At 30.7% G+C, this 27,477-nt stretch overlaps 4 protein-coding genes across 4 annotated transcripts; 3 read left to right on the forward strand and 1 right to left on the reverse strand.

The window, feature by feature from the left end:
• Positions 1–715: 715 nt before the first annotated feature.
• LOC137831887 (hydroquinone glucosyltransferase) lies at positions 716–3,138 on the forward strand. Its single transcript, XM_068639774.1, has one exon. The coding sequence runs from the start codon at positions 1,614–1,616 to the stop codon at positions 3,063–3,065; it is 1,452 nt and encodes a 483-aa protein (XP_068495875.1). The 5' UTR covers positions 716–1,613; the 3' UTR covers positions 3,066–3,138.
• Positions 3,139–15,179: 12,041 nt separating this feature from the next.
• LOC137831888 (NADPH HC-toxin reductase 1-like) lies at positions 15,180–17,871 on the forward strand. Its single transcript, XM_068639776.1, is given in 6 exon segments — positions 15,180–15,416; positions 15,500–15,669; positions 15,786–15,968; positions 15,970–16,008; positions 16,908–17,287; positions 17,550–17,871. Coding segments are annotated over 6 exon segments (1,023 nt in total). The 5' UTR covers positions 15,180–15,301; the 3' UTR covers positions 17,686–17,871.
• A 3,718-nt stretch (positions 17,872–21,589) lies between these two features.
• On the forward strand, positions 21,590–24,559 carry LOC137831889 (NADPH HC-toxin reductase 1-like). The gene is made up of 5 exons (XM_068639777.1): positions 21,590–21,872; positions 21,958–22,127; positions 22,258–22,476; positions 23,579–23,961; positions 24,227–24,559. Exons 1-5 carry the CDS (start codon positions 21,758–21,760, stop codon positions 24,360–24,362), a joined length of 1,023 nt encoding a protein of 340 aa, XP_068495878.1. The 5' UTR covers positions 21,590–21,757; the 3' UTR covers positions 24,363–24,559.
• Positions 24,560–24,896: 337 nt separating this feature from the next.
• LOC137831890 (probable WRKY transcription factor 30) lies at positions 24,897–27,244 on the reverse strand. Its single transcript, XM_068639778.1, has 3 exons — positions 26,663–27,244; positions 26,431–26,559; positions 24,897–25,894 (listed from the first exon to the last, which is right to left on the reverse strand). Exons 1-3 carry the CDS (start codon positions 26,977–26,979, stop codon positions 25,219–25,221), a joined length of 1,122 nt encoding a protein of 373 aa, XP_068495879.1. The 5' UTR covers positions 26,980–27,244; the 3' UTR covers positions 24,897–25,218.
• Positions 27,245–27,477: the final 233 nt, after the last annotated feature.

A 27,477-nucleotide genomic window follows, 5' to 3' on the forward strand; every position in this document is an offset into this window, starting at 1 on the left:
AATGTATCAATCTCATCAATATATATATATATATATATATATATATATAAAAGATTTATGTTGTTCTAGCAATTTTTTTACCTTAATAAGAAGACTTTCATGTTTAAGTGATATTACATTACTTAGGAAAACTAACTCTAAGATAAGTGATTTGACATCTCTCTCGCTCAATCATTCACTGTTACCTTAGCAACCATCATCCTCTTTTATCATTATAAAGTCACATCAACATTTGAGTAAGGAATTTTTTTATAATCCTACAAGTTTAAAAAACATCAGGCACATTGTTTCATATACTTGAATGATTATATTGCGACTCGAGTGATGATATATCTTTGTATGGTACAACAAGTTTCAAAAACACCACAAACACAACGTAATACTTGAGCGTTTACTTGTCACTCAAGTGTTGAATGTTGTATAAATGATATATATATATATATATATATATCACTCTTATTTAAACATTAAATCATAATTTAAATAATATAATACATCATTGAACATCTTTCCAAGATATTACATATAATTAAAACACAAATTTATTAATTTAGTAATATATATAATTGATTGATCTAGCAATATATGTATAGAATCATAAAATTATATATTATTTATAATATTCTTTATACAATAATTATAATTATTTTAAAACTCCATATTAATATTACAATTCCCCCTCAACATGAATTCCACAGTGGTATCGAGACTCATATTTGAACAAACACATTAATTTAATAATATTAACAATTTAACTTAATGCAGATGAATAGATGAGCATAATGTAGTGGTGCTCATAATTAAGTCCTGTTAAACAGAGATAAGGTATATTCTAACAAGATTACTTCTGTAGTAAATACATAAAAATTGAAGTATTTAATAGAAATATATTATTGTATATATTTAAATAATAATTGTAGATTGAATTGAATGAGCAGAATGTAGCGGTGGTAGATGTCGTTTTATTGGTGGAGTTGCAAAGAAGAGGTGGAATTTGAATGTATTATAAGTTGGAGGGTGGGGTGAGGGCCTTGACTGGGAGGCGGAATTGAATGGACACGGTTTTTGTGTTGAGGAGGGACACATGAACCGCACCTTCCAACACCAAATGCAAAATAGTTTTGATCACATAAGCCTTACGTTTGAACTGACATCATCCATAATCCATCCCCAGCCATTACATAAATTCACATATTCCGCACTCAACGCTTTCCTTCTAGATACATATTATCTCAACATACCATTGCCTCCTCCTTAAATACCATTCAATTAAATCAAATATAAACTCCACTGCCTCCCACATCCACACTCCAATCATACAACAATCACCTAATAATAATAATAATAATCATAATAATAATTTATTAAAATAAATTAATTACTAATAAACACTACTACCAGTCTCCATTATAGCCATCACAAATTAAAAATATCAGAATGTTCACTGAAATTCAAGCGTAGGCACTCAGAACCAATGAATAAACCTCACCCCTCAACACACCCTCACTATATATAAACACTCCCTCTCTGTTCTTCCTTCATCTTCACAACCATTCCAAAACAGAGAAAACAAAACGAAAAGAGTGAACCGCTTAATTTCAGAATTTGGTGCCATGGAAATCCCAAAACAAGAAGCTCGAGTGGCTCCCGCACCTCCCATGGTGGCCATGATGCCATCCCCTGGCATGGGCCATCTAATCCCGATGATCGAGTTCGCCAAGCGAGTCGTTCGCTACCATAACCTGTCGGTCACCTTCGTCATCCCCACCCAAGGCCCACCTTCCAAGGCCCAAACCGCCGTCCTCCACGCTCTCCCCGACTCCATCTCCCACACCTTCCTCCCTCCGGTCACTCTCTCGGACCTCCCGCCTGACGCAATGATCGAAACCACCATGTCCCACGTCGTCCTCCGCTCCCTCCCTTCCCTACGCGAAGCCTTCCATTCTCTCTCCGCCACCCACACACTCGCAGCCCTTGTTGTCGACCTCTTCTCCACCGACGCCTTTGACATCGCCGCCGAATTCAACGCCTCCCGCTACGTCTTCTTCCCATCCACCGCCACTGCCCTCTCCCTCTTCTTCTACCTCCCAACCCTAGACCAGGAGGCCCACTGCGAGTTCCGGGACCTCCCCGAACCGGTGACCATCCCTGGCTGCATTCCTATTCACGGAAGGGATTTACTCGACCCGGTTCAGGACCGCAAGAACGAGGCCTACAAGTGGGTCCTACACCACGCGAAGAGGTATAGAGAAGCCGAGGGAATAATCGAGAACAGCTTCGCAGAGCTTGAACCGGGAGCTTGGCGCGAGTTGCAGAAGGAACAACCGGGACGGCCCCCGGTTTACGCGGTGGGGCCATTAGTCAGAATGGAAACGGGTCCAGTGGAGTCGGAGTGTTTAAGGTGGTTAGATGAGCAGCCTCGTGGGAGCGTGTTATTTGTATCCTTCGGAAGCGCTGGGACCCTCTCCAGTGCCCAGATCAAGGAGCTGGCTCACGGGCTGGAAGCGAGCGAGCAACGGTTTTTGTGGGTGGTGAAGAGCCCAAACGACGAAATCGCCAACGGTTCTTATTTCAAAGCGGAGACTGCGGCGGATCCGTTTGGGTTTTTACCCGAAGGGTTTGTGGAGAGAACGAAAGGTAGGGGCCTTTTGGTTCCCTCTTGGGCTCCGCAACCTCAGGTTCTGGCCCATCCCTCCACCGCTGGGTTCCTCACCCATTGCGGCTGGAACTCCATTCTGGAGAGCGTGGTGAACGGGGTGTCCTTCATCGCATGGCCCCTCTTCGCGGAGCAGAGGATGAACGCCTTTATGCTCACCCACGACGTCAAGGTAGCGCTGAGGCCCAAAGTTTCCGATAATGGCTTAGTGGAGAGACAGCAAATAAGTAGCGTTGTGAAGTCCCTGATGGAAGGTGAAGAGGGGAAGAAGCTGCGTTACCGAATGAAGGATCTGAAGGATGCTGCTGCCATGGCTCTCGCTGAAGACGGTTCCTCCACCAACCATATCTCCCATTTGGCCCTCATCTGGGCCAACAAAACTGCTCCAAAACCTCGTCAATTAAATTAAAGCCTTCCTCCTGTACTATCCCCACTTAACTTATTTTTGTTTTTAATTATAAATATGCCTGTAGTTTTTCAAATTTGGATCATAACTTCGTTTACTACACTGCAGATGGATAAAATGGCATAAATAAATAAATAAAAAATTGGGTAGAGTGTGAAGAAGTGTAATAAAATTGAATTTCACGTGGCGCTTCACATCCCAATGATAACGACCAGGGATAGTGGCGAAAAAGAGGAGGGCCCAGTGGACGCAAAATTCGTAGCTCCACCGTGACCAGTAACAATATATCCAAAACTGGACGTGGCTAGCATTAGACGGTAGAACTTGGAAGGAGTAGGATTCCATGTGTAGGTGTCGTCACATAACTCAATGCCCGCCATGATGATTGTAATAAGAAAATTAATCTTGGTTTTACTTCATTCAACCACTTCTTTCAATAAGTCTTAGCTAACGTGCGTTAATTTCTTCAGTTTGGTAAAATGCCTTCAACCAGATTAAGGGAGATTATAACATAATAATATTTCTCTCATAATCTAGGATTAAGTGCTTGATTCATATAGACTTTATCGCATTCTTGTAGAAATGCTACAAATACTGCTCGTCATCTTTTGTCTCTGGCCCCGTCCCATGCGGATGGCATTTTCCTTGGTCAGCCACACTATCTATATGATGCTCTCTTCAAAAACAGTGTGCTTCTCAGGATCCACCTGTTATAGAGAATAAAATTATTTTCATACTGTTCAAATATAATTGAAAAAAGAAAAATATTATTTTCACACCCACTTTTTGCATTGCTTCAAATTACAACTTTCAAATGATAGAGGTTATGAAATATAAAAGAATATTTTTGTCATTTGAAGAGGTGTAATTTGGAGCAATGGATGTCAAATTATCACTGCTCTTGAAAAAATGTAATCGGATTAATTCAACCACAAATTTAGATTTTGTTGGGAATCTCACTTTAATTTTAATGAGAGACCATGACTAATTTTTAATGAGAGACCATGACTAATGAATATTGATAATTGATTCATTGAGTATATTCAAGGATGAAAATTCCAAAGTCTTGGAATTATATCTCTTTGAAGACTTTGAAGTTCAGCCTAAAAAGTTCAAGATGGTATTTTCAAAGTATCTTGAAAATACGACAAACATTAATTATCAATTATCTCTTTATGAGGAAGTTTTCTTTTCATTCTCTATATAAAGGAAACTTGTGAGGAAGAGAAATACAAGCAAAAGGGAAGAACAACATAAATAGTAAATGAGATAATAGATATCCATCATAGTATGAGATTAGAAATCTTAATTCTTTTTTTCTTTGATTAACAGAAATCCTAGTGAGATGCTAGAGAGACATTGCATTTCATCTTTGTTGGTTGAGATTAAGTGGTAACCTCGTATTCTCTTATGACGAGGTCTCATAGGTTTTAGTTAATAATTTGAGGTGATTTTACTATATTAAAATTAACAGTATCATTATTTTATATTCTTAAGAGATTTTACGTTAAACACATATGTACATAATATAAACCATTCAAGTTTTGATAAAAACAAAGTGGCACTTAAATGTTATAGCATCCTAATATCGTTTTCTGCACGAGGAGTTACGGAGAAGCTTTACCTTCCTTTTATATTTCAAAAAGAGAAAAAGTGTGCACAAAAGAGAAAGGAATCTTAAATGCTATATGCCATTTATATATTGGGTTCAAATAGATGACCACTACTTGAATACTTTTTCTGTCTTAAAACTATTGATGCTGCAATTTTTTAATTTTATCCAAATTTCATTCATTTTTTATATGTGCTCTCATTTAAAATAATTAGAATTGTTTTTAAACATTTTAATAAACAATTGACTTTTATATTAGTTTGTATTAACTATGTTTGAAGCTCATAAAACGGGTGGATCCCCTCAACCGGCATCAATGATGCCAGATAAGATATTATCTTCAAACCATCTTGACCTGCTTACCTAGTCCGTTGACCGATTTTTATTTTATTTTATTATATACATAAAATATTAAAATTAAAATAAGTTCAATTTAAAATATTATAATTTTATGTTACATTATTTTAAAATAATAATATTCTAATTTAAATCATGAATATCTACGTATACAAGTTAATTTTCAATTACATAACTTAGTAAAATAACTTAAAAAGTATTTATTTTTTCAATTTATCCGAATAAAAACATTATTTAATAATTTAATATTTAGAATTATATATATATATATATTTAAAAACTAGCAACTCAATGGACCAACTCAATATTTAAGTCTCATTCTCTTTATATTTTCTCTTTAGTTTTTTTTAGAGTAGTTTCTAATATTTTTCCTAAATAAAATCTATTAGTGAGATAAAAATCTATTTATCCATCATCATAATTTATTTAGCGTTTAAGGTTATTCCCTTTTATTTTAAAATTTCTCTATCTTGTTTCCTTTTATTTTTTTTTTTAATATTATAAGATTTTACTCTCTTTCAACTTTCTTTCTATATTGATTTTGCTTAGTAAACAAACAACTCCTGTACAATGAGAGCTATTTTGATCAATGAAAGTAAATGATTTTGATAATAAAGATGATTATAGATCTTGATAATATAATTTGATTTCTTGAGTTTGGAATTACTTGTATAATCGAAGAGTGTAGTCTTTAGTACAACTATTTTTATTAATCAAATTCGTATGTAATGCTTATTTGAAGAGTGATAGAAACAAAACAGTATAAAAATACATTTAAAATTTGGAAATATGCATATATATTTTATTAAACTAAGAAAATACTATTGAAGTATTACAAATACACTTGACAATTTTTAACATTTCATAAGTAAATAAGTAAAATGACTTGATCAATGAATCGAATTAAATCGTTTTATGATCTTTTACTAAGTTGTGCAAAATAATGTTTAAAGAGTTATTTATTTTCTATACTTACACAGTACACAGAAATTACAATGAATGTAACAACTATGAATCATGGCTGGTGAAAACAAAATTAAAAAGTTGGAAAAGGTGATACTCAGTAATCAATTTATAATGCTCCATCAGTTCAGACCTTACCTACTCTTCCTCCAAGTGAAATTCTTGGGTGCCTTCCTTACCTACTAAATGCAATAATAACTCATTATACACATTTATAATAAGATTTTTGTTTAATTTTGGTCTTTAAAATTTAAAGTAAGTTCAATTATTACTCCTAGGCCTCTTGTCCTCTTCGATCTGTCCATCAAATCTTATCAAGCTTAATTCCATATGAGAATAATTGATCGGCGTAAAAACGATAAATTTCGACAATTTAATCAAAACAAATAAGTTTCTGTTTGTAGATTATAAGTTCTAAAATTAGTGCGTTGTCACAGTATTAAAAATATTAACTTGTTGGTAAATTTTATAGACTTTAAATACTGGTTAGTCAATGATTTACGCTGTGCAAGGTATAACAAAAGTAAGGAAGGAAAGAATTCTATCATTGATTAAATGTCTAGCATATATAAATACAGTATATTATACATGAAACCTTCTAATTAACCGTATACATTATTCCTGACACCCCCGATTTACAACAATAGAATTTATCACAATCCTTAAGGAAAGAGATACTATAAACGAGTTTAGTCAGTAAATAAAAAATCTGATAACAAGTTAGAAGATGAATTGTATTTGATTTGTTGAACATTATCATGAAAAATGAAGATTAAGTTCAAAATATTTTAATTTGAAGTGTCAAATGAGATTAACAACAAGAAAAATAATACTCAAATTATCATAGTAAATATTTGAAATAGGGGATGAAACTCTAATATTAGTGAGAAGGGAACACAATTATTTGATTTTACGCAATAATACTCCTTTATATCGCCTCAGTGTTGTTGCAGGATATCACATTCTGCTTGTGAGAAGACCAAAAGACAAGATTGGATTCTAAATAAATACAATAATCACTAGTAGATTTATGATCATCAATGTCAAACTCGTAATCAATATCGTTATTGGAATGAAAAAACATTCGTCCTCTCCTATTTTGAGAAGTATTGTTTCGATTGTGATTTTGTTGATGATTTGACAAAGATCATGAACCAAAAATATTATTAGCTTGTAGAGGAGACTGATCATTAAGATAACGTTTCTAAATCTTTCTTCTTACACTATAAGAAATGCCTCAATATAATAACATAATAAGGTTCTAAGCTAGATGTGATAAATGTAATGAAATGATCATAATTTTCATACAAGTCATAAAAAATAACATTTATATGATCTTCAACTGTAATGAGAGCTCTAATAGCATCAAGAGTATCAACCGTTTTCTTGATTTTAAACATATACATAGTGACACCATGATTCTTCATTGAAGTACATAGCTTATTTTTCAGCTTCTTGATTTGTGTCTTAGTTTGAGAGGCATAATATGTGTGCAATCTTATTTAAATTTGAGCAGAAGTTTCAAGATCCACTATCTTGGTGAGGATAGGATTCAAAGTGATGCAAGAAGCCAAATGAGTATAAGTTTATCTCATTGTTCATGACACAAAAAGGATTGATATTGTTGACACAAAAATCATAACATTTTTGAACCTTGGAGAAACTTGTGGATTATCAAAGAATAATAATAGTAACAAGAATTTGTTGCTACAAATAAAAAATTAATCTTTGTCTGACTTAAGGGTGATGTGCATGGTGAAGGTATTAGGAATGAACTTAAAGGATAAAGAAAAATCTTCATGATTAAACATATCAGAGAAAAAAAAAGTCATTAGTAACTCCATGTAAAGTTAAAAAAAAAACAAGAAAAGAAAGAAAATTATATTATTAATAATTGTGAAAAGTAGAAGCATATACATAATGCTTCTAATCCATAACCAACTAACTATATATATTATTCCTATAGATAAAATGGATGGTGGATTTAGAAGGATTACGAAATTAAATTCCATTGACAGGTAGTTGTAGAAGGTTAGTTCCGTGGGGTTGGAGGAAAGTGGATGATTGGCTCTTCAGAGTTTATAAATCAAAGTCACACTCCAAATCTTGTGGCGAGGTAAACAGAGTGACTCCCATTACTTCGACTCAATTTATATGTTAGATTTTAGATTTAAATATCATGAATGTTTTTTTTTTTTTTCTGACAATTAATCATTAACGTACGTGTGAATATTTACACTAATAACTTGATTACTTGAAGTATGATCAAAATTTTAAACATAAATTTTGTTTTTAATGTTTTAAGAGTGTCTTGTTTATATGTTGGAGGAAATGTTTGTCAATTCTAAAATGTCATGTCTGATATGGTATATATAGTAAACTCAATGAGTTCTTCATTTCCTAACAGTTATCATGACTTTGAATTTTTAAGCAAGTGCATCCTCACCACGTCAACCGCATTCATACCAAGTTTTCACGGCATCATGGTTTTTAAGGTTTGTGTAATTGTTACTATTGTCTCTGCAATTAGAACCTTAATTAACTTTCCCCTATTATATATTATGGTAATTTTTGTGGCTGGAATTAATTCATATATAGCATGATGATTGGACACGTCTTGCCAAAAACCAGTTTGTGCACAACACTTTTCAGGCAAACATGTTTGGTATGAAAGTTTGGTTTTCCTCCACTTCTATAGCAATTGGAAAGATATATACGTTCTATCTTGTAATTTTATGCAACTATCTTTTCTTTACTCTTTTGGTTTATCATTTCTAATTACTAGAAAGAGAAATTGCTAGATCTTAAAAGATATTCAAAATTTGTTAAATAACAAATTTTAAAATTTAACTCAATAAGATTTACACCTATTTATATATTTAAAATATTCTTATAAAATTCTTCTTACTTAATTAAAAACAAAATAATATATAAAGTTAAACAATAACTAATAAGTAATAAGATATATCCTTCAAAGGAAAAAGAAGAAAGCAACATGGTCACGAATTCTTTCTGCAAATATATTTCAAATACAGAAACGTATTCTACAATTGGGAAAATTGAAATCAATACATGCATTTCCGTGTCATTGTTATACACCCTTTGATTGTTTGACAATCTTTACGACGTCTCTAACATTTTTTAATTGAAACCTTTATCTGATATTTATTTCTTAATTAAGTTCTGTCGCCTAATTGTGACTTCAAAAAACTAAGCGTAGGACCTAATAATTAAAAAAAACAAATTTAAGGATTCAATTAAAAAGGAAACTAGTTCATTATCCTAATTAAAAATAATCAAATGGTTTAAGGACCTTTTTAACTCAAATATTTCGTGATTTTTTTATGTTTAATATATAATTATAATCAAATTTTACTACCTGTGTCCAAACTTCTAATTAATTCATACGGATAAAAAAAGTTGGTTATTTTAGTTAATGATATTAAATATTTAGCAATTTTATTATTTTTCAAAAAATACTCCTAGAATTATCGAAACGATGTATCCTTTTCACCTAATTACTTTTTACTTATTCGATTAATATGTAAAAATAGAAAATAAATCTTTAATTTATCTTAAATTATTAATTTGTACCTAAGAGAATGAGTTCGTTATCTTTATTTAAGATGTACGTAATTTTGAATATGCTAGAAAAGTAATTAATACGACATAACAATATGAAAATACATATACGAAGACAAATAAATTTTAATTTTATTCACAGCAAAAACATCACAAACTGGGGTAGTATTTTCCAACGTATATTCTTGGGGAAATTATTATTTTAATTCCTTTAAGCTGAGGTCAAATCCAACTCAATAATATCTTCTTCTTTAATGGAACTATATCCATTTACTGTGTAACTTTTATGGTGGAATTATCTTATCGGTTTCATCGTCAGTTTATGCGTCTCTACCCTACATTTTTGTAGAATAGGTCCAATTGTGTCATAATAATATCCCTCACTTCTTACTGTATCATGTGCTGTAGTTCAAAAATATAATACTTTTTTCTTTGTTTTACTTGTTAATTTAATACCTAACACTGGAGTAGAGTTCTTAGACTATATTCAGAGGTAGAGTTAGACTCACATTTCAATGATGTAATAAAATATTAATTCTAATATTCAACTCATCATCATGATATGATTCAACCACATTTTATTATTAATGTTTGTATAATCATCTTATGCACAATGGGCCTCTTCTCTCTCTCTATAGAACCCAAACCCAAATTGAGTATCCATCCACACACCCATTTCTGCCCACTTTTTCTTGGACCTCCATGATTTCATGCAACTCCCATATATTTAAATATTTTAAATTTATTCTTTTGTTTTTATATTTTGAGTTTTAATTTATTATATAATATGGAGAAACCTCTCTTCTATTATACAATCTGAAATGTAAAACTTACTTTTTTTTGTTCTAAATTATTTATATAAATTTGTATTTTGAATTATATTTTAAAATATATGTTCACAATAAAAATTTGCATTCAATAATGTATTTATGGATTGAAATTTTTAATGAAGAAATCCAAAATAAAATTCCAAAAATGCAGAATTAGAAATGTATTTTCAATAAGGGTAATATGGTCATTTTGTCATCTCACGGGGTGCAAGTTAAAATCATTCGGAGTGTAGAAAGAAATGGCCACCATTCCCCTAGCAATTTAGTAATCAATAAGCCCACTAGTTCAGTTTTTATTTTCAGTGATTATCTTATTCACTTATAAATCTTTACCAATAATTTGAGAGTCAAAATAATATACTAAAATTTATATTTATATATATATATATTATTACTATTGTCACTAACATAAAAAAAATAACACACAATTTAATATAATTATAAAAAAATCACACATATGTAATGAATTGTTTTTATTTCTTTGAAATTTTCAAATTCTTGAATTCATAAATAGTTGAAATCATCCATAGTTGAATAAGAACCTTTGAGAGATGTAATTACTAAAACAAAAATTTATGATAAATAAGTTACAATTAAAAGATACTTATAGAAAAACATATAACACTTTAAGATTCAGTTTTATCTTCTTAAAACCAATTTTTATAAAAAATATTCCAAAGAAATAAGAACACTTAAATTAGTTTGATTATAAAAGTTTAAAAAGAAGACAAGATATTGAAATTCTCATATTCAAAACAATCTCTAAAGATAAAAGAATTTTTTACATGAAAAAAATAAAAGTTCATTATTAAATACAGTATATTATGAACCTACTTCACTCTCAAATTTTCCTTTATTTCCTTCCTCAAACAAACATTTGATAATTATTATCTTCATACTCATTTTCAATTTCATTTATAGAAGCAAGCTATTGCTTACTATATATTTTCATAAATGTTATATATATATAATATAATATAATATAATATAATATAATATAATATAATATAATATAATATAATATAATATAATATAATATAATATAATATAATATAATATAATATAATATAATATAATATAATATAATATAATATAATATAATATAATATAATATAATATAATATAATATAATATGTGCAATCTCACTATAGATAAAATATTATATAAGAGATTGAATTAGATTTATTATATTTAAAACTTATTATTGTTATAAAAATCTAACAATAGAATTTATTACTATTAACCAGTTATAAAGTTTTAATTGACAGTCTCAACTTAAGAGAATTAAGTGTCTATTTGGATAGGGGATGTACTGTTCTTGCGGACAGAAATGAAGGTGCATCCCTGTTTAGATCTGGGAATGAAGGAGGATGAGGGATGGAGGAGTGGGTGGTGGAAGGTTCAAGCTTCTTCTCTCAAATGCAGAGAAATAAGTGAGAGAAGAGAAAAAGCCACATAGGATGTCTGCAATTACGCATGTGCTCCCATATTTTTATAAAATATGCTATGAATTAATCACATCTAATTTTGTATCTATTTTTTTAACTATCCCATGCACATATAATAAATCATAAAAAAATGACTAAAATTGTAAATTTTTTTATATATTAATAAAAAAATTAACTATATTAATAATATAAATATTAAAATAACAATAATTTTTAAAATAAATTTTTAAAATAATGATAATAAATATTAATTAAAATCATTTCAGTTATTTTAATTTTATTTCAAATAAACTGTACACACCCAAAAAAATTAATCATTTATAATAAAAATAAAAATATTAAATATATTTCTAATAAAATAAAAATGCCTATATATAAAAATAGTATAAAAATTTAGTTAAATTAAATTTTACAAAATATTTCATATTTTATTATTTAAATATTTTAAAGATAAGAGTAAATTTGTAAATATATATAATTTAAAGAATCATAAATAATATTAAAATTAACTAAATACATTAATTTACATAAGGGTATATTTGTAATCTTACAATTTACACAATTCAAAATAATTCAAAATATCCTTACAACCATCACATCACTCACATATTTCAATAAACTTTCCTTACATATTCATTCTAACATACCCCAATACAAACAACTTCAACTTTCTTCACACTTCCACTCCTTCACACCCTCAACTTTCCACTCCCACACACCCTCTAATCCAAACAAAGCATAAGAAATAAGATGAATAGGTTAAAAATTAAGATTACACGTATAGATCTCATATTACAAATCTCACATATAAAATCGATTTTTGAGATTAAGTGAGTAAATTATTTTTAAGATAGAAAACAAAATCATGTAACGATATGGATTGTGGTTTCCTCCACGGTGGCTGCAGGTTATCCTTTTCTCTTAACTTCGGAGAGATATAGCATATTAATAATTGCGTAATTACTTGCAGAATATGAGCTTTCCATAAAGTATCTATGCATGAATATAAGCTTTCATCCTAACATTTGTCAAAATGAATGCAGACAATAAAGACGCCGTCAACAAATATTTTTCCTTATTTTATCTATTAGGCCAATTCTAAATGCTCTAATTAACCAAACACCTGTTTAGATTACTATCGTTGTCATGACTGCAAAAAAATTATTTTCAACAATATATTTCATATTTAGATTCTTAACTTATAAAAGAAAGATCAGTGTAGAATGTCTTTTATAAACATTGGATACAGTTATAATAAATAATTTCACTCAACATTTCATCATAGAAAACCTATATAACTTATTATTATTAATTGCAATAAAAAATTAAATGAAATAAATAATTTATAACTACTTTAAGTTAAATTTATATTGTCATCATAAAAAGCTAACATAAAAAATAATATCACATCTTTTAAAATTAAATATATTTTTTTTTATCGTTCACATTATAATATTATTTGTAATTTATTTCTCTTACTTACAATTTTCTATCCAAATATATAAATACATATTTCTACATTCATAAATAAATATTTATCTTTATTTTAATTCAAAAATTTTAACAATTCTAAAATATTTTTTTAATAAATAAATAACAATTATTCTTTTTACAATGAAATCAGGTTCCATCAAATTTAATAAATTATAACTCATTCTCCTTACATCTAAATAATCTAATTTTCCGGATTCTCTCCTCTTTTTCTTTCTCTTTCTGCTCTCACTCTCTTCCAAACAGTGCATAGAAGAAACTACAAGAGATTAATGAAATAAATTGTGGACCCTACATAAATGAAAAGATTATTAAATTTGTGAAGTTGTGCTAGGGTAACTAGTGGGAGTATCCAAAGTAGGAATGTTTTCTGTTTTTGTCACTCACGTTTTGAACTACTAATATCTTAAAGGGCTTTTTTCTGTAAGCAACCGCATTTGGCCACACAAAGAGTTTTAGTGACACTGGATAAACTAGTTGCAGAACAGTACGCAAAGTTTTTTTTTTTTCTTTTTTAATTTTAGATTAAAAAAATAATTTAAAGTTGTTATTATATTTAATAGAAAATTTTGTTTGCCAATAAATTTTGAGATTTTTTGTAGAATACATGAATTATAATTAAAAATATGTGTTACATAAAGTTTGTGGCATATGAAATATCATAATTTTATAAGAAGACTTTATATAGAAATTGTTATAATTAAAAAATAATAAATTCAACTATATTTGGTCCACACTTTTTTTTTGAAGTAGTTTCTTCCAGTACCATATCAATTATAAAGTGCACTTAATATAAAATTAAAATTTGAAAATGTTCTTTTTCATCTTTATTTTCAAAAAAATGGTATTAAATAAAAAAAAGACAAATTTATTGACTTTTGAATTTATACATTCAAAACACTATTATCTTCAGGATTTTCAAATATAAATATTCAAATAATGTAAACAATCAATTTTCCTTTAAGTTTTCAGACAGCACCATGTGCAAAACCTCCAGATTTCCCTATCTAGGAAAAAAAATTCTACATATACAAATCCGAAATTCATCAATCTCAGTATCGCTTTCACTCGGTGCACACTTCTTCTCCATCTTCTCCATCGACAACTCCTCTCTACCACCTTACTCTCCACAGCCTCTGTGCTCAATGAACCTTAGGTGGTATTTTAAATTATTAAGGATAAAAGAGACTTTTTATGTGTATATATATTGATTGAAAATTTGAATTGATTTGGTGGAGGGAAGAATCAGTCTTTTTCTTTTTCTGATCACATAAAAAACTAAGAAAGTGACAAAATTTACATACACTATAAATTTTAGTTATTATTATTGAAGAAATGAGCTTGAGATCTGTAAAATTTATGGGATGTTAAAGATGTGGCACACACTTTTAAGAGACTGAGTGAAAATAAAAAATCTTAAAGATAGTACCGATATTATTGAAATGTAAACATTCTCTCAAAAGGTAAATTAATAATACTTTTTGAATTAAAGGGTAGTGGTATGGAAAAGTACTTCTCCAGCAAATTATTCATCCACAAAGTCTTCGACCCACTAGCTTCTTTTTCAATCATTAAATTCGGAGTTTATAAAAAAATTAAAAAATTATACGAGCAATATAAATATATACCCTAAATATACTATATTATTAATTTAAATTATTAAAAGAAAGATAAAAATTACAATAAATAATAATATTAAAAGTGAACTTTAAACCTAATTTAATTCATAAAATCAGATGAGATAAAATTTGCATTCAATATATAAAAATAATTGATCGTTCTCATATCTATAGTCCATGTTAGATTTGAACAAATAGTAATAAAATGAGTGGATGAGAATGTGCTCCTGGATCACAATCTTAAATATAATAGTGTAGTTCAAGATTTCTGATTGCAATTGCAAGTTGCAAGTTGTATTCTACCTGCTTGTTGTCGTCTCTCTGAGAGGGAAAAAATATGAGCGAAGGGAGCAAGGTGTGTGTCACAGGAGGCAATGGCTACATAGGTTCCTGGCTCATCTACAAGCTACTGGCCAGGGGTTACACAGTTCATGCAACTCTCAGAGACTTGAGTTTGTATTCTCTATCTTTCTTTTTCTGCACACTATGTCTCTTGTCTTGTGAGTTTTGATTCATTTTGGAACATAATCAACAGAGAACGAGTCCAAGGTAGGGCTCTTAAAGAGTCTTCCTCATGCAGAAGGCAATTTGGTTCTGTTTGAAGCTGATGTTTACAACCCAACTCAATTTGATCCTGCAATTCAAGGATGCGAGTTTGTGTTTCATGTTGCTACTCCCCTCGCCCATGAACCAGGTTCATCTCAGGTTCGCCTCTTTAACTCTACACATAACTCGATCTGTTTAAAACATGGCATGAAATTCTTAATTTTAACATGTTAATGGTACATATGAGTGATGTGATGATGATGCATACATTGCAGTACAAGGATACTTCAGAAGCAGCAGTTGCAGGGGCAAAAAGCATTTTCATGTCATGTGTGAGATCAGGGACGGTGAAACGTCTGATCTACACTGCGTCTGTTGTTTCAGCCTCTCCACTGAAAGAAGATGGGAGTGACTTCAAAGATGTAATGGATGAAACTTGCTGGACCCCTCTCAATGATTTCCTTGGAATACGTTTACCTTGAAGATCCTGCGTACAAGGTTAGTTGCCAGCTTTTATTCTTCAATTTGTTTCAAAGAAAGAATTCGGGTTCTTGCTGCTCTTGCTCCCATTTGCACATTTTGTTGTCTGGATTATAATAGAAAGGTCAAGAAACAAGACATGTGATGTGATACAAACCGATAGAAACGTATATGAAACGTATTATAAAAATAAATTTAACTTATTGTTTAAAATCTAAAAAGTGAAAAGACAATATAATTTATTTAAGTTATTTTATTCTTCTATCTTTTTATCATCCTTATTAAAAAAATTATTTTACTATAAATTCATTTAAAAATTAATTTTTAATTCTTTTATATTATATAAAGATATAATAAAAAATTAAATAAAAACATTTTCAATAACACATATATAATCTATATATTTTTGTTGTTTATTTCTATAATCATAATAAAATTTTATGTAATAAATTTAAATTTTTAAAAAAGTATTGTATTTGAGTATTTTAAAATTATGTTGTAACAATGTTAGAATTGTAAAAATCTAAAAAAAAAAATTGATATTTTTGGTACGTATCCTAGTTTATCAGTGTCTGATGTGAATAACACACTATTCAAGAGGCATTTATGAAGTTCATATATACTTAGTATGAGTGATATGTGATAAGCATGTTAACATATATTAGCTGAGCCTCACATGAGAAAGTGTATGCATGTGATTTATTAAGGATTTACTTCTTTGAGAGAGATGAGATAGTCATTTAGAGAGATTCAGCTAACTGTAAAGTGAGTGAGAAATAATTTTAATCTTTAACGAGGAAAGCATTATTGATATTAAGTCTCATGTACTAAAGAACAATATCTTCGGGATTTCATCAGTTGATTTTCTTACATGATTGAGATTGTTTAATGCTATTGTATTGGTCTTATATTTCAAGGACTATACTTATTCAAAAACACTGTCTGAGAAACATCTGTTGAGCTATGGAAATGATGAAAATGGTGGAGGATTAGAAGTGGTAACACTCCCTTGTGGACTAGTGGGAGGTGAAACCCTTACATCTTCTCCCAGTAGCAGCATAATTTGTATCGCACAGATCGTGCAACAGGAAAGGGCCTACAAATCACTCAAGTTCCTAGAGGGATTGCTGGGTAAAGTTCCTCTTGTACACATTGATGACGTATGTGAAGCTCATATTTTCTGCATGGAAAGCACTTCCATCAGTGGAAGATTTTTGTGTGCAAGTTCTTACATTTCATTACAAGAGATGACTAACCATTACGCTCTTCATCATCCAGAATTCACCGTCAAACAAGAGTAAGTGATTTCCTGTTCTTGGTCACTGCTAGATTTATTTCTTCTCTTGGTCTCCTTTTTCCTTGTTTCTTAAAGAACTAACTCAAAGGCCTAAATAGTAGTATATTTATGTAAATAGATGTTAAACAAGGACATTTTCAATGGAATAACTGTAAGCACGATTAAGATCAAATTTTTACATGATTGTGTAGTCTTGGATTACACCAATTAAGTTTTCTTCCTACTAAATGTTTACAGTTTTCATCTGAAAATTACATTTCAGATATAAAGATGGGCAGAGTAAGGATATCAAGTGGACCTCAACAAAGCTGTGTGACAAAGGATTTGTATATAAATATGATGCCAAAATGATATTGGATGATTGTATCAGATATGCAAGAAAGATGGGTGAAATCTAGTGTCCATCTACACCCTCTTTGCATCTGCTTGTAACATGTGGATGTCTCTTTTTTCCCTATCTTCAATACTTTTGTTTTTGTCTTGTTGATTAAAAAAAACTCAGTTCTAAATTAATTGAAATAGTACTACATTAATTAGAAAATAAGGACTGTGATCATTACTACACAGTATCCCTGTTTACAGAATATTTTGTTCTATTTATTTATTTACTAAGCATTTCCCTGTAGTATATCATGTTCATTTGGTGTTTCAATCAGTATTGTAATGGTTACAAGTTTTATTACCTATATGTTGTTTTTTGAGTTTCCAAAAAAGATATCATATCTAGCATTGTTTAGTTTTTTTCTAATTTAAAGAGTTTATGCTCTTCATATGGACCACTCAAACATCTTAGTTGGTCCTTCACATATATACAGGAGAGTGGTAAAGGGATGCCTTTTTGTTGTGTAGGAAACAGTGTGGGGCCAAATTGATCAATCTTTAGGAGAAATGATCATTGACTATTGATTACACAATTCTAGAAATATACCTGAACCATGACCAGGATTTACGATTTAGCAAAATAGGAGTATCTCTGAATTGGACTGAAATTTAAATCCAATTCAATTAAGCATAATAAACAAATGGTAAGATGCGTAATGAACATAATTTAAATGGTTTAAAATATATTATAAGTATCTCATCTACAGATTCGGAGATAGTTGACAAATATAAATTTGGTTTATTTACATTTAAAATAAGTGTGTTTCAAATAAGACATTTTTTTTAAAATTATTTAATATATGTATAATTTTCTTCTAATAAAACAGAGAATTGGCTATTTTCAAAATAAACATAGTAGACAAATGCATTAAAAAACATAAATTTATTTTATTAAAAAATATAAATAAATAAACCGGTCCGTATAAAATTACAAAAACTAACATGTTTATGTGTCATTTTTATACAATTTTGTTTACTATTTTAATGTAAAATTTATAGATAAATTATTTTAATTATATATTTTTGTTATTTCAGTTAATATATTTTGATTGAACTATTATGTTATAAATTATAATATTTTGAACTATAATATTAAAATAATATAAATAGTGTAATAGTTAGAATAGTATATTATATTTTTTTTAAACAATAATATTAAAAATATATTTTCTTATCTATAACCATCTGTAATTTTAAATATAACCTAAAATAATAAAATATATATTGAAAGAATAATCATTGTTAAAATAAACTTATAATTTATTCATAAAAAATCTTTTCATTGGTATAATAGGTTTCTATCTTGTTTGTTCTTATAATTCTTTATGAATAGGTATAGTTTACTTTTGTATCGTTTTTGTTAACATATGAGTTTTGGTCTATTCTTCCCATATTTTTGTATTTTTTTTAATAATATTTGTTATGTAATGAGTAATGATTGTTGTTACTTGAGTTGTCAAAGTAATTGAGATTTTAAGTTGCATAATAATATATAACATATTTTTATTTAAAAATAAAAATAAACTTTGTAATATAAAAATCATTAAAAATACTAGAAAGAAAAAAGTAAATACCTATTTTAAGAAGAGGAAAAAAAAGAGAAAAAATAATACAACCCTGAGTTATGAAAAATAGAATATGAAAAGGAAATTTAATGAATACATTTTAAAATAAAAGAGAAATAATATGTAAGAAATTGAAAGTTAGCATTTTAAATTAAGAAATGTTACTTGAGTTAAGATAGTGGTGCTGTTTCAAACTAAACCCATGTGACTTTGATCCTGCAGTTTAAGAACACAATCATTTCTTTATATCTTAGCTTATTATTATACTTTTAAATTATCTTACAGCATTACAACTTGTGTGAATACAAGTCAATGTATTTGTTTTATATTTTAATCTTAGTTTTACTATCTGCTTTGGAGGTCGACACTGGTGCAAATATTTTATTTTAACTTGTACACATTTTCTAGCAGTTTTAAATATACTTTGTTTTTTTTCTTTTGTTTTTAACTGTCATGTCTGAAACAATGCCGAATTAATTTATTTAATTTATTTCATTACAAGAAATCCACATAATATCTCACGTTTCTTATTTCAACGTCACTTATGTATTTTTACTATTATAATATATATATATATATATATATTAAAAATGAAACTTAAATACATATATATCCTTGTAAAATTATTACCAATTACTGTATATTAGTAAATAAATTCTTATCATTATACTAATATATTTATATATCTTTTGGCAGAGACTTTTATCAAACTAGCACATGCCACGAGATCTCCAGAATCTTCCTATTCGATAAGACTTTTAAGCAAAAACAAGTATTTAAACCTAAACCTATCCAAATAGTGAAATACCACCTTTAAATCTTTAATCATGATTAAATATTTTTTTATTGTATCATTATGAAATTATTTTTTTATCATTGGTCGACCATTTAGTTATTTATAGTATGAAAATAATTAAAATTAGTTCTTAAATAGAATAAATTTTAGTTTTTTTTCAAAAATAATATTTTTATAAAAAAAAATCTTTTTGAAGTCGTTATACTTCTTGAAGCTTTTGCAGGGCTTTTGCTCAATGTTAAAGATCCCTACCCTCATCTTGCGGGGCTCCCCTTGCCCTTTCTTGGTTGGTAAATCAACCAGCCGGATTTCATTAATAAAGGGATAAAATTTGGTGGTTCTAATTATAATTTTAATAGGAAAACAAAAAACATGTGTCTATTATAATTAGTTTTGATGTACTGATGAAGTGAAAACTAAAATGGAATCAATTCTACATATAAAAAACTTATTTTAATTATTTTTATATTATAAATATCAAAATAATCTAAAATTTGATAAGTAACTAAAGTTAATTTAATGTTATAAAGTTTAATCCTTAAATCATTAACTCCTTGCTGCACACAAGTTGTTTTTCTATAGCTTCTAACTATTAATAAACGGAGAAACGAGAAATATATTATAAAATTTTTATTAATATTTTTGAAGGATACAATTGAAATTTGAAAATTTATGTTGATATTAGAAGTTTGACACACACTTTTAAGAGTGAGTGGAAATAAAAAATCTTAGTATTCTCTAAAAAGTAAATTAAAAATTGTACTCTCATAGCCACGTTGATCAGAATACCGAATCATATGACTACTCGTTCATGATAGGAAAAAGATCACATGATCGATCAAGCTCATGATGACGAGACATGGTGACCAAGTCAACAGGGCTAACCCAGATTAATGGTTGTTTAACGCAACCCTAAACACGAACCAACCTCTTAATCTGGCCCACTAACAAAGACTCATTAAGGTAATATAAATAACGCGAATTTCAAGAATGAGGTACATCATTATCTAACTAACAACCGAGTGTTGACACCTTGAAACTTGATCGTCGGAGTGCTCTAAGCCTGTACTACCAGATGGCCGAGAAAAGAAAGGTGAAGCAGGAAGCCGAGTGCGAAAACGACCGACCGAGTGGAAACAAAATAATCGTTCTTTATGTCCCAACAATCGTTCAAGAATAAATATTTAATAAATTAAAGCGTATGTGCTAAAATATATATTACCGAACCGATACTGTTGGTGCAGTGGAGGCCAGCCACTGAACTACAGAAGGCATGGAAAAGTACTTGTAATGGCTCCGGCCATGTCTATTATTTATGCATATATCTGTGTCGTTCTGGTTTGTTAATTTCTTTTATAATTATTACATTCCAAGACTTTAAAATGGGAATGGTGATGGAATAAAAATTGTTTTAACATTGCGTGTACCGCTGTTTTACTCTTACTAAAAAAATGATAGGCGGCTTCTTCTAAGAGATTAATCAAGGACGAACACACTATGAAAATTTAGTTCTAAACATCACTTTATTATATAATAAATTAAATAGATTCATGCATTTTTACTGAAATCTGCAAGAGGGTACCAATTCAAAATATAACAGTCCACTCGTGTTTGAAGAGTGTTTTGGCAGTATTTGTGAGCCAGGAAATCCACTTTATAAACCACTCCAACTTCAGTTCAAGTTGTAACTGTTTGTAGTGTATACTTATCTGTGTAAAGAGAATAAAAATGGGGGAAGGGAGCAAGGTATGTGTCACAGGAGGCAGTGGTTACATAGGTTCCTGGCTCGTCAAGAAGTTACTGGCCAAGGGTTACATTGTTCATGCAACTGTCAGAGACTTGAGTTAGTATTCTCTCTCTTTCTCTTTCTGCACACTATGTATGTTCTCTTGTGAATTTTGATTCGTATTTTGGAACATAATCAACAGAGAACGAGTCCAAGGTAGGGCTCTTAAAGAGCCTTCCTCATGCAGAAGCCAATCTGGTTCTGTTTGAAGCTGATATTTACAATCCAACTCAATTTGATCCTGCAATTCAAGGATGTGAGTTTGTGTTTCATGTTGCTACTCCCCTCGCCCATGAACCAGATTCACCTCAGGTTCGCCTGTCTAACTCTATACATAACTAAATCTGTTTAAAACATGGCATAAGAGTCTTGACAGATTATAGTTTTAACATGTTAATAGTATATATGAGTGATGTGATGATGTATAATGCATACATCGCAGTACAAGGATACTTCAGAAGCAGCAGTTGCAGGGGCAAAAAGTATTGTGATGTCTTGTGTGAGATCAGGGACGGTGAAACGTCTGATCTACACTGTGTCTGTTGTTTCAGCCTCTCCACTGAAAGAAGATGGGAGTGACTTCAAAGATGTGATGGATGAAACTAGCTGGACCCCTCTCAATGATTCCTTGGAATACGTTTACCTTGATCCTATGTACAAGGTTAGTTGTCAGCTTTAAATTCTTCAATTTGTTTCAAAGAAAGCATTCGGATTTTTGCTACTCCTTGCTGTGTCATTTGCACTTCTTTTTGTTGTCTGGGTTATAATAGGTAAGTAAAGAAACAAGACATGTGATAGAAACAAAGATATAAACATTTATGATACAGATGAATTGAAAAAGGTAGAAGATTTTTTTTCCATTCGTTTTAACCAATGTAAAAGAGGATAAGATAAACAAAATTATATAAATAAATGAAATAGAAAACAGAAAAAGTAAATAAAACAAGAAAAAGGTGCTAGTAACGGTCATAGGCAATGTGATTTATTGTTGGAGATGTCAAAACTCTTACTAATATGGCTGAGACTTAATCAAAGGAACTTTCTAACTTTTTTCTAAGTTTCTCAAGAGAAACTCGAGAGGCAGTCACCTCCAAAAAAAACATCCCTCGGTGGAGAACGTAAAACAAGAGTATTCCTATTTTTAAGACTTAGAAGAAAAAGACATGCAAAAATGCAACATCCATTCTTATTGGAATTCAAAGTACAAAAGTGAATGAAAATTTCATCTTTTATTTTTTTGTAATGTTTAGTTAGGTTTAAAGTCTTATTCTTATGATGATATTAAAGTTTATCCTAATGAGACCTTGTACCTATCGTGTCACTTGATATCGAATCACCCATAAATATCTAGTCTCACACATTAATCGCTTGGAGTGAGGGAGTATTTTGAAGATCTCACGACAATTAGATATAAAGTCAATTCATAATATATAAGTGAGTTCAAATCTTATTTTACAAACCAGTTGGTTTTATAAGATTAAAGTCCACTACTTAAGATGGTATGAGAGTCATTTAAATCATATCCTAGTAAAAGTTTGTTGATGAAATAATAAATTTAACTTAGGAGTTAGGATACAAGTCATCCAAATTCATTATTGATATTAAGTCTCATGTACTACAAATCAATCTTCGGAATTTCATCGGTTGATTTTCTTACATCATTGAGATTGTTTATTGCTATTGTTCATATACAAGAATGAAATATGATACAGAGGTGCAAATGTCCAAATGTTGACTTTATTGTATTGGCCTTATATTTCAAGGACTATACTTATTCAAAGACACTGTCTGAGAAACATCTGTTGAGCTATGGGAATGATGAAAATGGTGGAGGATTGGAGGTGGTAACACTTGTTTGTGGACTAGTGGGAGGTGACTGCCTTGTACCGTCTACACTCGGTAGCAGAATAGTTTGTATTGCACAGATCGTGCAAAATGAAATATCCTACAAATCACTCAAGTTCCTAGATGGATTGCTGGGTAAAGTACCTCTTGTACACATTGATGACGTCTGTGAAGCTCATATTTTCTGCATGGAAAGCACTTCCATCAGTGGAAGATTCTTGTGTGCAAGTTCTTACATTTCATTACAAGAGATGGCTAACCATTATGCTCTTTATCATCCAGAATTCACCGTCAAACAAGAGTAAGTGATTTGATTTCCTGTTCTTAGTTACTGCTAGGTTTATTTCTTCTCTTGGTCTCTTTTGTTTGTTTCTTAAAGACTAACTCAAAGGCCTAAATAGTAGTATCTTTTATGCAAATAGATGTTAAATAAGGACATTTTCAATGGAATAACTTTAAGCACGATTAAGATCACATTTTTACATGATTTTATAGTCTTGGATTACACCAATTAAGTTTTCTTCCTACTAGTTGTTTACAGTTTTCGTCTGAAAATTACATTTCAGATATAAAGATGGGCAAAGGAAGGATATCAAGTGGACCTCAACAAAGCTGTGTGACAAAGGATTTGTATACAAATATGATGCCAAGATGATATTGGATGATTGTATCAGATGTGCAAGAAGGATGGGTGAAATCTAGTCTCCATCTACACCATCTTGCTGTATCTGCCCGTAACACAACAAATACCAGGCATCTGCCTCGTTTCTTGTTCCTCCCTATATTACTGTTAGAACTTTTTTTTATTTTTGATTAAAAAATAAACCGAGTTTCAAATCAACTAGAGAGAAGTGAATTTTTCTCTGAGAGTTACCAAATTGAAAGGGATTTGGATATAATGGAGTGTCTAAGTTTCATATTGAATATTATGAGAAGTTATCTAACTTAACAACTAACTTTTAAAACTGGTCCTCAGAAGAAAGTTGTGAAGTGTCTAGATTATGAGCCCGAGACGCCGAGAAGTTAGTCATGAATTCAGACTAGTATGAAAATCAGGCTGTTTGCGGTTTAAATGTATATTCTTCGTCGAATTTACCAATCTTCACCAGACAGTTATGATTGACTGAATGCCTGAATTCCCTTACTGCAAGGAATCGGGATCCTTATGCCAAATTGATCACAATCTTTTTCTCTTGTTTAGTGATATGACATTGACCATTCATCGCAATTCAAAACTTTAGACAACAACTGATATGAGAACTCGTTCATTTCAGAAACTCAATTCCTGAGGAACCCAAAGAAACACCTGAACCAATTACAAGTAACAAAATGCATAAGTAGACTACAGCTACAAATTATTTACGCACTACACCTTAGGTAAAACGTACATTACATACATGAAAACTCTACTAAACTTGCATGACAAGGAGGTTTCATTGTCTTCGTTTATCAACATGACTTATGATTACCCTTCCATAGCCAGGATGTAAGACTCGCCAGTTAATCCGGAACAGACTATGGCTACGCTGTTCTTAGTTCGTACCCACTCTTTAACTATCTAAGTGGAAGTGCAGGGAAGTTCGAATAAAGAGAAAAAATCAGGAGTGTTGAAAGGGAAATCTGTGTCAAAATCCCCTTTATGAAGCCAAATGTCCAAATCCAGAATTGGGGAGTTGGTTACTGAAGTTGGGGCTGAAACTGTCTCAGTGATATCAGTGTTGTCCGAGGTTTGTATATGTTGGCATAACAGTTCAGTGCTGTCCAAGTGGCATGCTGACAAACAAAAGGGGTTTGATTCTGAAGTTGCTGGTGATATGAATACAGGAGAAAAGCTTTCCGTGAATTGGTTTTCAAGCGTCGACTCGGGTAACATGTTGTCCTCGTTTTCTGATCCATTTGATTGAGAAGGAAATGAAAACCATGTAAGGATATCCTCCTTGATTTCCAATTCCTCGGTTTTGACTATACCCTCTGTTTCAAAGGTAAAAATCCCCGCTGGGGTATGTTGTGTTTTCTCGTGAAGTGGTTGATTATTTTGATCATTGTGAAATTGATTTTCCCCCAAACCCATCTTTATGTTTGAGGGGAATGACTTGTTCAAATACTTAGCTTGCGTGCACGTATGTCTTCCTCTGTAGGTCACCTCAATTGTTGTTGGATCTTCATCTGACCTTTGAACTTGTTTTGTTGCCAGGCACCCTTGAACATTTCTATGTGTGCATCTGTAATATCCTCTGCAATGCAAACCACAACTCGTCAGTTTTTTGCAAAACTATGAAATAGTTTCTTCTTCTTTACATAAAAACTAGATTAGCAAACTTAGTTTGCTCCAAATAGCCAAAACTCGATTGCAATTTGCATGTTATAGCATTTAATAATGAATGGCGTATATTAGCAGTCAAACTCAACCAGCATGACACTCTACAACAAGTGGTCCTGTTTGATAAGAGTTCCACGTTTCTCCACTACAAGGACGTACATCCCTTGCACCACTCACATAACCTCATTAATACAACTCAACGCCTTTAACACAATGCACGAATTTAGGTTCATTTGAATTAGTTTACTGAATGCAGAGTCATTTTTAAAATACTGGAGGGACTAGAAAAATTAAAACAACGAAAGATAAGTAATCGTAGATGCATATTTTATTTCCCATTCAGGTAATTAACCACCGATTATACAAACTTATCCTGAGAAAAATTACTGTTAATCAGACTTGATTAATTTATAACAAGAAAGTTAAATGAGAAGAGAGCTTCTAACTGACCTTGGAAACTTAGCTCCAAGAATATCCTTCTGCCCGTATTTTCTCCAGCTATATCCATCATCCAAAGACCCCTCGAGTCCTGTACTTGAGCAAATCTTCACTTGCTCCGTCCATCTAGGCATGGTCTTTCTGCACGCCACAAATTCAAAGGGTCCCATATTGAAATCAGATCACGAGTCTCAACAACTGACACAAGTCACAAAAACAAGAACTTGGCAACTCTTGAAATTACCTTTTCTTGGTGACAGCTTTGTGCTCAAATTCACGGTCCGCGACCTCACTTTTGGGACTTGCACCATTTGTAAGAGAACAATGGGAATCCATCATGGTGCCAGTGGTGGGTTTGGCCTCTCCCACAGTAAACCCTCGGTTCAGCATGGTGAGGGCTTTCTCATAGGACGAGAGAATTTGATCAACCAACAATTCATTGGTTTCATGGGGTGATGGAGAAGAAGAAACCAGATGGTTACCGAGCTGCTTTGCTAGCTCCTTTCCTTGGATAAGTTCATGGATCAGGCTAGAGTATTTTCTTTTGGTGCTCTCTTCCATTTTGTGTAAATGAACTAAAAACAACAACAGATAGGGAATTACTCTCCTACTTGGTTGCACAAAACCTTGAATTCCTGAGTTCAGGGATTTGATAATTTTAAGAAGATTATTGAAGGCAAAGTGAAGTAGTGATGTTATGCCAAATGAAGGGGATGCTTGAGTGAGGAGATATAAAGCAACGAAGTGGAAGTGAAGGTAAGTGTGAAATAGACAGAGGAGTTGCTTCGGAAGGTGAGACGAAGAAGGATTTATAAGACTCAAAATTTGAACGGAAGGGAAAGTATTTGACTGTTTTTTTTTTTTAATAATAGGAAAAATCTATTAATTAATTATACTTTTTCATTTAAATATGTAATACTTAAAACTCTATTTTATAGGATTTGGAATAAAAAAATAGGAGAAGAAATGGTCAAAATAAACATAAAAGCATGAATATTGATGCATAAAGAAGAGCTACCCCACTTTTATTTTGGCTTAGCCATATTTTAAAGAGAAAAC

This window comes from Phaseolus vulgaris, chromosome 6, assembly GCF_000499845.2.
Source record: "Phaseolus vulgaris cultivar G19833 chromosome 6, P. vulgaris v2.0, whole genome shotgun sequence".
NCBI classification, from domain to species: Eukaryota; Viridiplantae; Streptophyta; class Magnoliopsida; order Fabales; family Fabaceae; genus Phaseolus; species Phaseolus vulgaris.